Source organism: Megachile rotundata, chromosome 5, assembly GCF_050947335.1.
Source record: "Megachile rotundata isolate GNS110a chromosome 5, iyMegRotu1, whole genome shotgun sequence".
Taxonomy (NCBI): domain Eukaryota; kingdom Metazoa; phylum Arthropoda; class Insecta; order Hymenoptera; family Megachilidae; genus Megachile; species Megachile rotundata.
Genome location: NC_134987.1, coordinates 20439794 through 20455482, shown reverse-complemented (window position 1 = coordinate 20455482; position 15689 = coordinate 20439794). Strand labels below are relative to the sequence as shown.

The window sequence follows — 15689 nt, the reverse complement described above, 5'->3', positions numbered from 1 at the left end:
TTATAAGATTGCTTTCAGTTTTTTTATTTATCTTTAAGTACAGAAATTATAATTTACAAAGAAGATCAAATTTTATGTTCCATCGATACTATTTACGAAAGGATTCTTTTTATTGTTTATAAACAATAGTGTTCATAGAATATGCCGGTAATTCGACGCAAATTGATCCTTTCTTCGAATCCTTTAGAATAACATTTCTTGGTATGAAATTCCTGTAACATAAAGCAGAGTATTTCATAAAGATATACGTGTTTATGTTTAATTAAAATTATTTTTGATATGATAACGTAGTAATTGAGAATAATCTGATATTACTTGTTGTACAATACAACAACGACTTCGTTAGAAGGTGTTGTAAAAGCGGTCGATTTGATGTCGATAGTATCCGTGATGGAAATTCTCTGAGAGCCTCTATCAATGAATTTGCTGACATGTTGGAGAGCATAATACATGGGTTGTTTATAAAATTCATCATTTTCTGGATTTACGATAATAGGCGAATCGACGTAGTTGTCGATTATATTTGGTCCACCACTCTTATCTAGAGCCAAGTTCCAGTCTACCCAACCAACTGACCAATGGTTCAGGTACTTAGGCAAAAATATGTTTTATTAGATTCTTAATAGAGATCAATGTCTCGTGGTTATGAGAAAATTCAGCTATTCGTTTTACCTCGATTATGCTTAGGATGTAGGCCTGTCCTCGATCCCATGATCCTAAATCAACATGAGGTCCGAGTCCAGTTCCTGCGTAAATATAAAGCATTATGATCCATGTTCGAAAAATGAGATATTTTCTCAATTCAAATGATTTTATAATTGTTCATAAACACGTAATAAAATTTATTTGTAATAGCTTCCCATTAACAAGACGTTAATAAACAATATTTAAAGTATTGGTTTACCTTCACACGCTTCAGTTAAGAGAATAAATTTGTCCGGGTGATTATTATGCGTTTTATCCAACACTTGTGGAGAGCTAATAAAATCGGCGTACCAATGTACGGCTACTCCAGAGATATAATCCTTCGCTTTCTCATTATTAAACATTGAATCAACAGCCCAAGGTAGCTCAATTCTTTGATCGTCTAGGGCTAAGATCTCGGTACCGTGTCCCGATGCTGCCAGAGTTGGGCCCAAATAGTCAGCGACCCAGGTAGCCACGGTGCCAGGTGTCCATCCCATTGAGCTCAGACGATCAAAGGGTATATAAGCATTTAGTGGTTCGTTACCCGTCGAAACTGCCCATATAGTTATGTTATTGCTTGTATATGCAGCCACAGATTTAGTTATATAGCTGGCATAGGTCGCATAGTGTTCAATTTTCAAGAAGCCTAATGGATTAATCGTAAATACTCTTAAATGCGGCTGTTTCAGCGAAAATTTAGTTTATAATAATGGCGGTACATGCGGTATATATATTTCGCTATTATGCGTCCCTGTTTCTCTTCTTTCAATTTAATGCTATTATACCCATCAAACATTTACCTCCATTGGGTTTGTTATTCGTCTTCATCCAAACGGGAGGTGACCATATAGCAGCGAAGAATTTCGTTTTAGGATTTAACTCTAAGGCTTTTTTCATATATGGTATTTTGTATTTGTAATCTTCGGTGGCAAGTGAAAAGTATTTCAGCTCTGCATCGTCAGGGTGGTCGTCGTACGTATAAAATCTGCTGGAAAAGTCGGTTGAACCGAATCCTATACGACCTAACGAGTATCCGCTTCCTTTCACCGGATCGTAGTACGCACTAGAACATTAGAGGAAATTGAATTTACCACTTATATTACGAAAAAATGATTAGAACAAATACTTTAAATTATTATTTGAAAGTTAACGTTTTCAGTCAAGTTACCGTAATAGTTGTTCTTGAGTAGCATTGCTGAGTTTGTTAATATTTATTCCTGCAGAATCGGTGAAGGCACCTCCAAAACCGAGAATCTTTTGGTATTTCTTAGTAGAATCTATGGTTAGAGTTACAGATCCAAGCTTTTGTTGGCAGGAATTGATTTCACCCTTCCTTACGTTCATTCTGAGTCCAGCTTTACTGCTGGTGTACGAATAAAAGGTTCCATTTTGTAGAGGTTCCTTCTCTGGAACAGTGTCGCAGTAGGTCGCATTGCAAACGCATACTATTTTGTCTCCACCATATGTTGTAGGTACACAATCATCTGTTCCACCTGCGATCAATAATAATATTTTAATACGTCGATTATTATAAGGGTCGTGGTTTCTTGACATGGTCATTTTAAATTAACGGAATAATTCGATCAAAATTTACCTATGGCGATGAAGAACGGGATAACTAGCAACACTTTCCACATTTTCGAACGTGTTTTCTTAGTCACTGGAATCAAATTAAAATTCGTAAATTAATGAATGGTTCATACGAACCGCTGTATGTTATCAATACGATTGATATCACAAACAAACAAAAATTTCAAGACTCGAAAAAGCATTATTGATATTTGTCAGCTGTATAAATATATGTCGATTATATCTTGCAATTGTAACCAGGTGTGATTTAAACAAAAAGTCACAACCAGATGTGATTTAAACAGTTGTCACAAAACAAGAAGTGCATAAATGTTTCGTATCAGGAAGATACGTAATCAGTCAGATATCGAGAGCCGATTTCTTTTATTATCACTGTTTATGTATTGCCGTTCTTCATAGATCTTATTAAGATGTTTATTGAATCTAGAGCGATAGCCAATGTATTGATGAATCACCAATAAATCAATTACGCGTGTCTATTTCAAGAAAATAGACCGACTATCGACATATACCGATTAAACGAACACAAACTTTTTTCGATTGCAAATATTTTTTCGAACAGTTCTATCGTTTGCTTTTGTTAGACACTTTTCATGTTGGTTCCAACTCAAAATCAAGCGAGCGTTACGTTCCGTCACGAATTTGAAGAGCCAGACGAGACCCAACGGAACAGTAAAACTACATTGTCGCGAACGTGGTATCGCGGCATCAGCTTTCCACTTATTCCCAGTACGGTGTTATGTCAAGAATATTCGCGAATGTGTGTGTACGTTGTATAATATTGTCGTGTCACGCACATTCTGCAAATGTTTGGTATTCTTCAAATTTACTTTATTTCTTTTAATATTTAACTTTGTCCGCCAAAATCGATTTTTATCAGTGACTGATTGTAAGACAAGTATGATTCGAAATGTCAAAAGTTTTCGCTTTTTTATCTTTTATTATTTGAGTAAGAGTATTCAGTGACATACCGTTAAAATAATAAATATATTGGCAACAGTACACGGCTGTTCGGTTACAGTTTCAGCAGGATTGTTCGTATTCTTGAAATTTTCGTCGGTATATGATGCACCATGTATCACGAACACTTTATATATACTTTGAAATGTACATACAAAAAGTCACGTGGTGAATGATAACATAAATATCAATTTTTTCCTTTTGTCTGTACGTTCATATGCAAGCGTGTTCGATATATGTTTATTCATATGCATATATCTTGATAACATTTTTACAAAATAGTACAAAATTACATATGTTGCACATTATTAGTTAACAGAAAATTATTACTTTCTTCTATGTATGTATACTTTTAGCGTAGTTGGACTTTTGTCTTCGAGAGGTTCGCAAAAGGCTAGAGATAACTTATATGTATGTATGTATGTTGCAATGATATTTCGTACTGGCCTGCTTCACGACGGTCGCCCATTTGTCTTATATAGCATAACCTAATAACTTAATTACCTTACATACTTATCGACGAAGTCAAGTCAGATTAGATTATATTGTAATTAACTTGAAATCTTGTCTGTACAAAGTTAAAATGACGTAAATAGTGCAATTAAGGTATTGCATGACACTGTGTTTCCACATATATAACTGTTGGTAAGGTATTTCATAAAGCTGTTCGGCGCTTGCAGTCGTATAGTGGTTATTACTCTGGTTTCAGTGAATATATGTCTTATTAGAAGTACATAAAACGACGTTATCGTACCGTGTTGTTTGAATTACCGTTATATCGAGTACCACTTAATGTTCAGATCGATACAAGCTTTTTTAAGAGATGAACAAATAATTAATTACTAAATAATTAATGCAATTTGCGGTCGTAAGCTTAAGCTATCAGAATTTACGTTAATTTGCGACTGAAAGTAAGCTGGCAAATATATCTATAGATATTTCCGATGCATAGCTATATTGAATCGATTTTGACGAAGTTAATCGTTTCTGTTTTATCGCGGCGAACCATGAATAAAAAGAGGACGCATAGAAGTTTTGTTTCAGAAGCAATTTTAACGATTTTCATTAAAGCTTGCTTTTGCACGGACAATACGCCACGCGAGTCTTTTATCTAGAGAAATAACAATGCGACAGACAGAAACTATATTTTTATTTTAACGCACGATATTTCGTTATATATTAATTTCCAGGCAAAATGTATTCGTTTCAGGTTTCGCGTTTTGTCCATAAATTACGCGATTTTTCAAGATTTATATAGATAGCTATAAAATAAAATCGAATAATTTAATCCTACAACGATAGAGCAATAATACTTTTGCTCGCTGTTTTCATTCTTCAATCGTGTTCGTAATATCGGTAATCAGTGTCCGACATAGAGACGAAGGTAATGATTTAACTGAAAACTTAGACATTCTCGCGGTTAATTAACCTTGATTCCACATGCGGTAGATGCAGCTGTTTCGCGTGTTAGCAGAACACATAAACGTTTATAACTGTTCGCATTATTTCGTTTAATTTTTGTATCAACGAATAATATTTTTGCAGCTATATAAGTTGTTTTAAGTAATAATGAGGATTATATAACCAAGGATATTGTTCAACAAAATTAATTACCAAAAAGTATTATCAAAAAGTATATCAAGCTTAATGATGCATTCTTTTGCAAATACAATAACAATGTGCAAGTGTTTCTTCAAGGTTCAATCGTTAATTTGTTCATCGAAGAAAAAATACACGAAACTTTCAGAACACGTGGGACAATATTTGTATTTTTTCACAGGCAAAATATAGATGATAAATCAATATGTTCTCTTTGTTTTCGCTTAAACAAAACCATTTTCTACCGATCGGTAAACGAATTCTTCGGTAAATATGTATCGTACAAACTCGAGGACCGTTTCGGTATAAAAATAGCTCGATAAATTAGATTGTTCACAGGAATTAAAACGTTACAGACGAGATAAAGTAGGATGAAAATGTTCGATAGATATCGTTCGAAGAAAACGTGTTCGCAGAGAAAACAATAAACGGAAGAATCGCTGAGTACGTGAAAGATTACTCGTCGGGTTTAACGATTCGTGATCGAGGAAAGGTAAGGTTCGGGACGATCGACGAATCATAGATAAATCGGCAAGTCAGATCGCGAGGACAGTTTGGGAAGGGTGGCTCGTCCTTTCTCGGGAGCAACGGTGCGAACAGACAACGAAATCCCTTCGAAATTACTTGCCTCGGGAGCAGAGAAAGCAGGAGAAAGCTTTTATGCGCGCGTTAAACGGATCGTTCGGAGACACGGACAGCTCGATAAGTGGATACGATACGAACCAGGACGATCCGTGGACTTTCATAAATCAAACAGCCACCCCAGTTGTTCTTGAAACGCGCGATATGATCAGTAAGAAAAGATCGAATGTCCGACGGTGAAGCTGAGCACGTAAATTCGTGATTTCGTTATCTTTGGGGATTGAAAATATCCTTTCTTCGACGAAACGTCGTAAACAATCGAAAAAGAGATTCTACTCTCGTGCGATGTTAATCGGTTGCTCCGAAAGAGTGTCGATATCAGCTAAAGAGCAACCGGTTGTTGGAAAACAAGACACTTTGACTTTTGATATAGCTTTATTTACTTTCTAACTGGAAAACGATGCTACGTTATGTACAGCAAACATGTTTTAACACCCGACGGATTACGAACATGGCAATAGTCATTTGTTTAACGAATAATACATCGAATATGTACGATTAAATATGCTTGCGAACAGAGTTAAAATTTTATCGCACTCGACACAAGCAACGAATGACTGAAAATAAACATCTGATATCGAGAAATAAACGTTTGGAATTCGATTGACCTGCATAAAGGTTTTCGTAAAGGTTTTAATGATAGCTCGATACGTCGCTTTATCTATGTAATATGCAATTAATCGATAACGATCAACTTTATTGTAGGAATTATACGTCAGATTTGTCGTTTGCATGTTGCGTCGTCAAAATTTGCATTAACGATATGATGTACGATACAACAATGGCATAGTTATGCAAATTAATGCGAAAAGTTTTTAATGAAAATTTGTAACGCTGAATTTTCTAAGGGCTCGAAACTTTCGAGTTGCGATGAAAATGTTAATCAACCGGCGTTTTCGATGCTCCGACGTTAAACGTCGAATATCTATCGCGGTTCGCCATTCACGCGTAAACGTTGTTCTCCCTTTCCATCTTCACAGGTTAATTTCGAACGTTTAACTTTAATTAACTCTTTACGTGTTCTCTGAATGATCAAATACCATGGATAAACGATGAAGCGCTTATTACGAGTACTTTGAAAGAATCAGATACCCCGATGGTAACATCAACGATATTTGTAAAAAAAGGAAACGATTCTTCCGCGGCACATTAATTTGTCGGGAGGACGTTGTGGCGGCTAAATCGTGACCAAATCGGAAAAGTGTTCCGAGCGGCAACAACGGACAAGAAAAGAATGAAAAGAGAGGAAAGGTAGACGAAAAACGAGCAACGAGACCACTTTGTACTATTCTCGGTAGGCAGTCGAAGGGATGGGCGGCATTCGTAAGAATAAGTGGCACTTTACTCGGTCGGGCTAAAATTAAATTCAACCAAGATAAATGGAGGCGCCAAGTTCCAGCTTCGCTCCCGCGAACATGTGAAATGTAAATTAGTTTGAATTAAGGCGCGGCCCGTTGGTCAGGCTCTCCTATTAAATGTATAAATACGCGGGGACCGTTACCGACGTCAGCGATTCGTGTTCCGTGTCGCGTTACCGGCCGCGATGCTGTTTCTAATTAAACGATACCGTCCCTTCTGACAAATCGTTCCAATTCATTCTTCTCTTCCGTCTTCGATCGTGGAAATCTTGCGAAACCGCTTGAATAATCACCGTCACGGTGAACGTGACCGGACTACCTATCGACCGTGCAACGTAAACGACTAATTGTTCTTTTTTCTTCTTTTGCATTTTACAGCCGCGGTTACGTGCGCTTTTGTATATCGAAAAAGCGTGTAAATATTTGAAACGCGTTGCAGTATTTTCTGTCGCTTATTTGATGTGTAGACGTTGTCTGTTTTATTTGTTCGTGCACAACGTTACGTAGGTAGTTGGTCATACAGGCGAAAAATTACGTACGAGAATGACCGTTTGGGATAGATAAGGAGGGAGAATCGGATCAAATAACTTTTAAGCATGGACGGAAACAAAGTTAGATTATAATTAGAGATCGGAGAAAATCGCTTATAATAACAGGATCAAAATACAAAATAAGAAGGTTTAAAGCTAACAGGATGAAGAAGCATAAGAGCGGAAGGAATGCGAGCTTGGATTAACCGGTATTAAAATTAAGCTAAACGTTACTCTATATTCATATAGAGTATTATCTGTTGAATAGGCAACTACGCGATGACTAGTATATCGCGATACGTATTAATTTTATATCGAACACAATTTGCACGACCACGATCTCTTTATTAAGAGGATTCGTTCTTGGTAAAAAAGAAAAAAAAGGGAGAGCCGGAGAAGTTAATACGAGTTAAAGCTTAGGTTGGCGAGCTAATATAAGCTAAAGCTTGGGCCACCGAGCTCGTGGAAAGCGTACCGTGTAATCGAGTACTCGAGTTTAATATAAAAAAATGCTAGCAGGTGGATACTATACTCTATTCGCTGTACTTTTTTCCGTGAACTTGTAAGAATTGTTCTTTTTATTAAGTAAAGTTCGGCACACTGTGCGGAACTCATTATCCGTGTAACCCACGTGGCTCAATACAGAATTTAATTTTGAGATCGTTATCCTCGGTAATTTTGCCCGGGGACGTTGAAAAATCTCGTTGTTGTACCGTGACCTGGTCATCCTGTATCCCGTACGTATCGACGCGAATTTGCATAGCATCCTAGCCTCATAATTGTTCTATTTACTTAAAGTTTGCATAATACATTCGTCGTACCTGCTTGTTGCTCTTTTCGAGATAACTTGTTGGTTCGATATAACGTATCGATCGGTAAAAGATGTCAACGAAAAATATGCTATATTTACTTTTATTCGAAAGATTCCGATGTAATCAATGCCCGAAGAAATCGTATTTTTCAAGATGTTTCGTAATTTACTTACGATCGGTTATCGGTATCGCAAATATTGTTTCCAACGAGTGATTTCGCGCGTTATCCAGCTTAAACGCGGAAAGTTTAAAAACTTTACGCGGAGACGTCGCTGGAGAATAGTAGCACGTTCGCAGAGCTCGTCAATTAGGAATGTGACGGGGAGGAACGCGAAAGATCGCACCAGGAAGTTACTACGAACTCACGACTTCTTATCTATAGCATCGAGTTCTACTTCCTCCTTGCTGGGGGCTTTCGCAGGCCTTTGTAATATTTTCTGGTCACGTCCAGGGTATGCATGAACTTTAAAAAGTGGCGCCTTCGTGCTTACGGAATATTAAAGCCATTCATATTTACCAGCGAGTAGATACCCGTAGAACGTCGTGCTAGTAATAACTAGCGCTGCTCTTTTTCCCCTTCTTTCCGGCTGAAATTATTCTTCCTTTCTGTTCATTTTGCGTATTCACCGTAAGACGACGCTATTTCAACGATGTTCGATGCGTTCGAATTCACTACTGCACCACGCCGCGTCGTCCCTATTTTACGTCGCTACTTCTGATTCCGGCTTATGAATATCAATTGCGCCAATTACACGGGACGTGGTCGGAGCTATTGCCTACAGGCTCTTTAAAAAATAATACGCTCGCGCCTTTTACTCCCTTTCTTCCGTTCGGTTCGTTCAAGATTCTCCGCGAGAGAATAACGACATTTTGAATAGATGTACCTCCGTGGCAAAAGAAATTAGAAAATCTTTTACATTCGTAGTTCTATGTACTTGTTTACGAGGTATTCGTCGTTGCAACGGCTGCGGCATCGAGTTGGACAGCTTATTTCCGTTAATCGGGGCGAACAGTTCTTATTGGAATCAGATTCGACATTAAACAGTAGAAGTTTCAAGGAGAATCGTCTACGAATGTTCAACGCGTTAACCTGATTTTATTTCGTTTCAGTAGTAAGCATTAAAAGCTTCTTCGAGTGGCTCTTTCTCAAAGTCGTCCTAGTTTACACGCGAACTCCCGCCGGGATCGTATTATCTCTCTTGATCTTTAACGCGTATTAACTTTTGCCACTTAAAACTCTATTAAACTCGTCGTTGGCAAGCTTCGTAAATATCGATACGTTAAGGAACTAACCGCGTCTCGCGTTACTCGAAACACGAGGGCGTTACACGGAAAACGCGCGTGGATCGAAGAAGGTGGAGGGTAGTCGGACCGTACTATCCACTATTCGTCGGCTGCTCTTTTGTATTCGGTAGTCGGTATTCAGTGGCGAACCAATGGCTGCCGTGTTTGGCCAGGATTTTGACGTTGATGACGAAGGGATGATAGATGCGTCCTGCATCCATTACGAAAAGTTGGACTCGAGAGATCGAGAGGCAAAGCATTACGTGACCGTCGATGCCGTTCCGCGATCCTACCTACACGATGGATGGACGTTGCCTTGCTCTTTCTCCGTCTTCGACGTTATACCATGGAATTTTCGCTAAAAATTTCACGTAATATTTCCTGGCGATTCCTTTTTTCGCCAAGTAATGCTCGTTGCACGATACGCTTGTCTACCCTCCGACAAACTATCGCGTAGTTTTGCTGTTTCGAGCAAAACCGACGGAACGTGTATCTTTAAAATATCATTTCCGGACGGATGCAAGTATTTCTAACTCGGAGAGTTGTACCATTCGATACACGATTTTTCTCTATAACGTTTCTTTATGCTTTCTTTTCTCGTTTTCATTTGCATTCTATCGGAACGCCTCGTAATAGGTAGGAGCACAATTTCGAAAGTGGAAATGTCGAATGAATTTTCATGAATTTCGTCCGTACACGTGCCGTGTACGAAATCGTTGCCGCGTTTCGAATTCTATGGTCCAATCGTCGATGCGTGACGCAAGACTTTTCAAAATTTTATTTCCTTTTTTCTTCCTACTCCCGCACGAATCATAAGCAATTTTCTTTCGCTTTGACAAACATCAACTCGTCGAATAAAGCGTCTACAGTCACGACAATGCGACAACGAACGCGTTACGCGATGCACTGTGGAATCCACTCGTACTTTCTTTGAAAACTGACGGTTCTAAGAGAGAGCACGTAGCTTTTAGCGGAATATCATTTCTTTCCGACGTAAAAAAGTACTTTCAGAATCGTGCGATTAAGGAGACTCAAAGTGTTCCCTTTAGTAGACGATGTACCGTGTACGTAGGTACGTTACATCGTGAAACTTTCCATCGTTGACAACCGTTTCCACGGAAGTTAAGCACGAGTTCGAATTCGAGATGAAAATCAGTAGAAATCGGCGAGAAGTGGAGAACGAGGTCGAATCGATCGATTAGAAAGAAAAATAAAAGGTTCAACGGGACAAAAATGAACTCGTGATACAATTTCAAACTTATACTTCGATGCATCTGAATATAGTACGGTTACAGTATGGTACAAGCAGGATTAAATTATTTTAATAAGCTGGAACCCAGCAAAGCTTGCAGCACATTGACCACGGTGCTTAGTACAACTTGTAAATTGGAACCGACGTCGAGCAGAGACACTACTAAAGCTATTACTTGTTTAAGAATCTGTAAATAAATGGTAAGTTAGAAAGCGTTTAATTCTCGGATGTTCTTCAAAAGATACTTACGCTCTCGACCGAGGTACCTGCCGCTTGAACGACATTGGTGAGAGAATTCACTAGCGGTAAGCCTGCCGCTTCGACGTTGGCCAACTGTTTTATTCAGCGAAAAGAAAAATATGACAGAAAATAAGAAATCGTTCAGCACTTTATTTACAAAATCTCGTAAACTCGAGTGACGAGTGTTTCGAGGGGCGAAAAAGATTTATAAACAGTACCGGAGGCGGAAAGATTAAAGGAAGAGGCGAAAACGTACACTTGGCGCGAGAAAAATTGAGATAAACGTTTAATTCTTACCATCGTTAGGCAGAAGAATGTTATGACAAGAAAAGCGATTACGTTGGCCATTTTTGCTGCTTCTTCTTCTTTGTTTTTCGTTTGATTTTTACTCGACTTTTGCTGTGACAAACGTTCCCGCGGGTCGCTTTTATACGAATTTCGTTATCTCCTTAACGTAACTAGTGTCAATTTATTTTTCGTGGAACGTGATAAGTCGCATAAAAAGTCAATTTAAGTCATTATTGGGTCATTATTCTAAAGCGCCGCTTTTGCCCTCGCGGGCTCGAGGAAAAACGTAAATGTTTCCTTTTTTTCGAATGTATAGAGCTATAAATAGACTTACAATGACAGTTAGCTACTTAAAAATTGCAGAAGTAATTTTTTGTGCCAACGTTATCGTAGTTGTTAAGTACGAACGCACAAAATGAGCTTGGTTTTTAATTAGAAAATTTATCAAGTTGGTCGCTTCGATCGAGTCAGGGATGATCCGGTAAAGGTCATAGGCTAGTCGATCGCTTTTATGCTTCCAACGATCTTTCTGAAAATCCGTTAACAAATTCATCCGAGAAGACGTTATCGCAGGTAACGAATCATGGCCAGAGGAAGATAATTCCCATCGTTTTCGAGCACAGTTCGAGCAAGCAGTCAATCCGAAAGTAGATTATAGAGAAATTACGAAGATCGATCGATAACGCAAGAGGTCGGAGATCGAGATGGAAACAATCAAGAAACCGGAAGGATAGCTCGTTTTCGCGCAAGGTTGCAGGGAAGTTTGAAGGGGCGAACATCGTATTCGCTCGAACAATTTGCTTTCTATACCCTTTGGATTTCGAGGTAATCCAAAGCTGGTTGCCGAGCGTTTGACCACGCGCTCGTCTAATCACTCGCCATTACCTGGAACCAACTCGCGACAAACTTCGGTCATTAACAGTGGGTTTGTTTTCGCGAACAAACTCCTTCTCCCTGTTACACCCCCGTTACACCCCCGTTACTCCGTTAACTCGCGTTCCTTATAATCAGAGTTTCGAGATTTCACTTCGTTCTCATTACGGATTCACCGCGAATCGCTTCGCCACTAATGTCAATATCTTTCCGTGCACCCTAGCTGCCCTATCCTGTCCTACCCTGCCTTCTCTGTCTTATTCTTTAACAGCCCTTTGCCCATGGTAATTCAATTACCTCGAGACAATTATTCTCGACCAACTACATCTCCTACAACGTCGCTATATATCTTCTCGCTCAAGAGAAAACTTTTTCTTTTTAAACACGATTGCCCATTACTCCCATATTATCTGGCTTTGCGATAATATTTTAATCCTTTTTATGTCCCTTTATACGCTTTTTATAACAAACAAAGGTAGTAATGTAGATTACAAGTTTGTTCCTTATCGAAGATTGCATTTATATTTCACTTTCTTGCTCGCGCTGTAAACGTTGCTAAAGCGGCGACAGCCGCGGGAAAAGGTTGAGAAAAAGAAACGGGTATCGAAATACGCGATAAATCTAAATTTCAATAAACTTCTCTGCCGTCTGCCCTTTCGTTTGTTTCTCGAGTGGTACTCGGGCAGCCAAGTTCGGTGCAAGGTGGATTAAAATCGCGTAAAGCATTTTTCCAGTAGAAGTACGGCCACCTTGATTGTGATAAGTTACGCAGTAAGCGGACGAGAGTTTTCGTGTTAGCTTCGCGAGACGGTAACAAAGCGATATCACGACCGACTCTATAATCATGGAACATTACTCTTATTATCTCCGCTCGGGGCAGCGCAGGCAAATTAAGCCGTAAAACTCTGTGGTAAAATACATGCTTCCTATAAAATATGTTCACCCTTCCGCGCGTTTATATTGTGTTTGTTAATTATTTGAGCGTGCTTCGTTTCGTCGTTAATTTCTTTTCTCGCAAAGACGCCCATCGTTTTATGTAATAGCGTACATATGAGTACACTTTTAAAAAGTGGCTTTTATTTTGCGCGCTCTAACTCGATCGACGAATTTGCCACGGAAGCGACGTAATCAATATTTTATCGAAGGACCAAACATTTCGTCTTTGGTTCTTTCGGTGTTTTCGTGAAAACGATCGAAGCCGATTAACCTGTTTCTCCGGAGAACGCAAAAAACGAGCTTATCAATAAAGTATCAGCTAGATCGTTTATCGTATCGTAAGCCGGGTATAATACGAAACGCGAAGCGATGATAAACCTTGCGACGGACTGGCAAATTACACAGCCACGAGATTTGCATAAAAATAACGTCGCCCTATGAACGTAAGCTTCGCGATATTGCGAAGTTTATGGGAAAGTTGCGAACGTCAGAGGCTCCGCGTGAAACAACCCCTCGCAACGGGAACATGTCACGAGCCGGATACACGCGCGGTGGTGTTAATTAAATTCTCGTTAGTCGAATATTCTCGCATGGCCTCGCATGTACGTTTTTTAACTTAGGGCCAAAATTTCGTGAGACCAAACTGTAATCTATCCGCGACCGATCATTAACGTAAGAAAATAACGATTTAAGAAATAGGAACAGCGAAACGATAGATAAATCTAATAGCTTATTCTCGCGATGAAAATATAGAGGTAAAGAAAGGCGAGATGATCAACCGCGTGGCTTCTCGCCAACGGTACATTTTATTATTTATTTTTAATGACCGGTAGCTGTAATCAGAAGTAATTATCATATGAATCCAAGTGCCACGAAAGGTACAAATAAATTGGATACGTTTTTTCTCCGCAGTTTCTATGCTTCCTCCGTTCTTTGCAAGAGTATACCTTCCGGAGTAAAAAATAAAGATACATCCACGAGCATTCTGCGTGCTTGTACAATAAATATATTCTACTCCACTTTTGAAAAGCTTTCTAGTTTCTTTCTTGCGTGTCGTTTCTTGTACGTGTCCACGTGTCCACGCGATCACATGTACGTTATTATCTTTCTATCGAGGTACCGATTAGAGATCGAAACGCGTTTTTAAAAGCACTCGAAAATTTCGAAACACTCGACGCATTAAAAGTCGCTTGAAATTATCTCGTTTAAAGTTGTTCGAAAGAAGCGAAATAGGGTAATCTCGTAATCGTTGTTTTCGAACCAGTTCGATTCAACGAGAGTTTTCAACGATGTGTCTCAATGCGACAAACAGAGTAAAAAGAGGCTCGCTGCTTTGGGGGAATTTGCGTTTGCCACGTTGTTCCATTGTTCGTTAAAAGTCTCTGAATAGCCATTCAGTTAAGCAAATCGTCGACGCGTGTAACGTGGTCGGTCCGGTTGTCGGTAAAAAACTTTCTGCCCACCGCATGTTATTTTGTTATGGTCGTTGAATGGCGCTTGATTGATCGTCGCGTGTTTGCAACGCGAATCCTTTCGAAACCGACTGGTCAGGCGTGTCGCGAAAACTCGTCCTCGCATCGACTCGATCGACCTTTCACGTTTTCCGCCACTTTTCCCAGGGCTAACAACGATTAATCGTCGCGTCGTCGCGAACGAAGCTCTCTTCGCGTAGGCTGCGATAACGCCTGTGCGATTCGATCGGGATTCATCCGATTACCAACGTAACAATTACGATTGTGCAGCGACGACGATCGAGGGAAACATTTCGCGGAATCTCCGCTCTTTACCATTTGCGTTTTGTCCGAATTAATTACGAACATGAGCAAGGATTAAAGACAAACATGGGTAACTTCGAATAAGGTCGTTCGAAAAGCCCGGCGAGATAAAATCGGAGGTAGTAGTCGAGAGTTTCTAGAAAATTGCAACTTCTTGTATTCCCTGGTTTACTTTCGTTACCTCGTAAGTGTATTTGCTTCCGTCGCTTTTCCTATTTCGTTGTTCAAACGTCGCGAGTACACTTTGGATTTCACCGAGCTGTGTCTTTTGCATGACTTACGTCACCCGACTTCGATGAAACTTCCCAGGCTTCCGGGACAACTTGCAAAGCTGGCTTAAGGGAAATAAGAGACACCTGTTCTTTCAAATCAACCGAGACTTAAATAGAAAGAAGAAGTACTCTGAAAATTGGTGTCACGGAATTGATCTTAGAAATTATTACGCGCGTGAAAGATATATGGAAAATAGGTGCAGGTATTTCGCATAAAAATTTGTCTCTTTTGAATTATGTTTATTTCCGGTACTCGCTTCGATCAGATTTCACTATCTAATTTCACGAAGCGACACTAGACTCTATTTGGCGGCGAGTGAGCTCTCGATTTGCTCCTTCGAACAAATTCAATCTGATCGTAATCGCGATTTAGAGAACGATCGTTCGTTTACTAGCCGATGAGGGAATAAAGCGAAAGCGATAGAATACGTCGAGCATTCATTATCGTTATTATCGTCGTCGATCAGCTGTACTCGCTGCTCGAAACGAATAGAATTTAGCGCAGGAAGTACGGGTCGAAGAGAGAGAAGGACCCAAGTAGAGGCGTTCTGATAGCGAAGGAACGTAGTTTGGCAGAACGAGCAAAGCTTT

The 15689-nt window shown here is 39.4% G+C and overlaps 1 protein-coding gene and 1 long non-coding RNA gene across 10 annotated transcripts in view; both read right to left on the bottom strand.

The window, feature by feature from the left end:
- Window positions 1-8: 8 nt before the first annotated feature.
- Window positions 9-15689, bottom strand: part of LOC100877958 (lysosomal acid glucosylceramidase-like) — a 42454-nt gene continuing 26773 nt past the window's right edge. For 2 of the 9 annotated variants that reach the window (XM_012285203.2, XM_076532187.1), the window contains exons 2-8: window positions 2282-2347; window positions 1856-2180; window positions 1488-1750; window positions 905-1333; window positions 673-746; window positions 316-590; window positions 9-212 (exon numbers count right to left, since the gene is read on the bottom strand). In XM_012285203.2, the coding sequence (XP_012140593.1) occupies window positions 110-212; window positions 316-590; window positions 673-746; window positions 905-1333; window positions 1488-1750; window positions 1856-2180; window positions 2282-2324 (1512 nt within the window). In that variant the 5' untranslated portion in view covers window positions 2325-2347 and the 3' untranslated portion in view covers window positions 9-109. The other 7 variants (XM_012285204.2, XM_076532189.1, XM_012285202.2 and 4 more) reach the window with 7 other exon arrangements.
- LOC100875792 (uncharacterized) lies at window positions 10708-11411 on the bottom strand. Its single transcript, XR_143473.3, has 3 exons — window positions 11252-11411; window positions 10964-11047; window positions 10708-10901 (listed from the first exon to the last, which is right to left on the bottom strand). It is a non-coding gene; the product is annotated as an uncharacterized LOC100875792 (long non-coding RNA).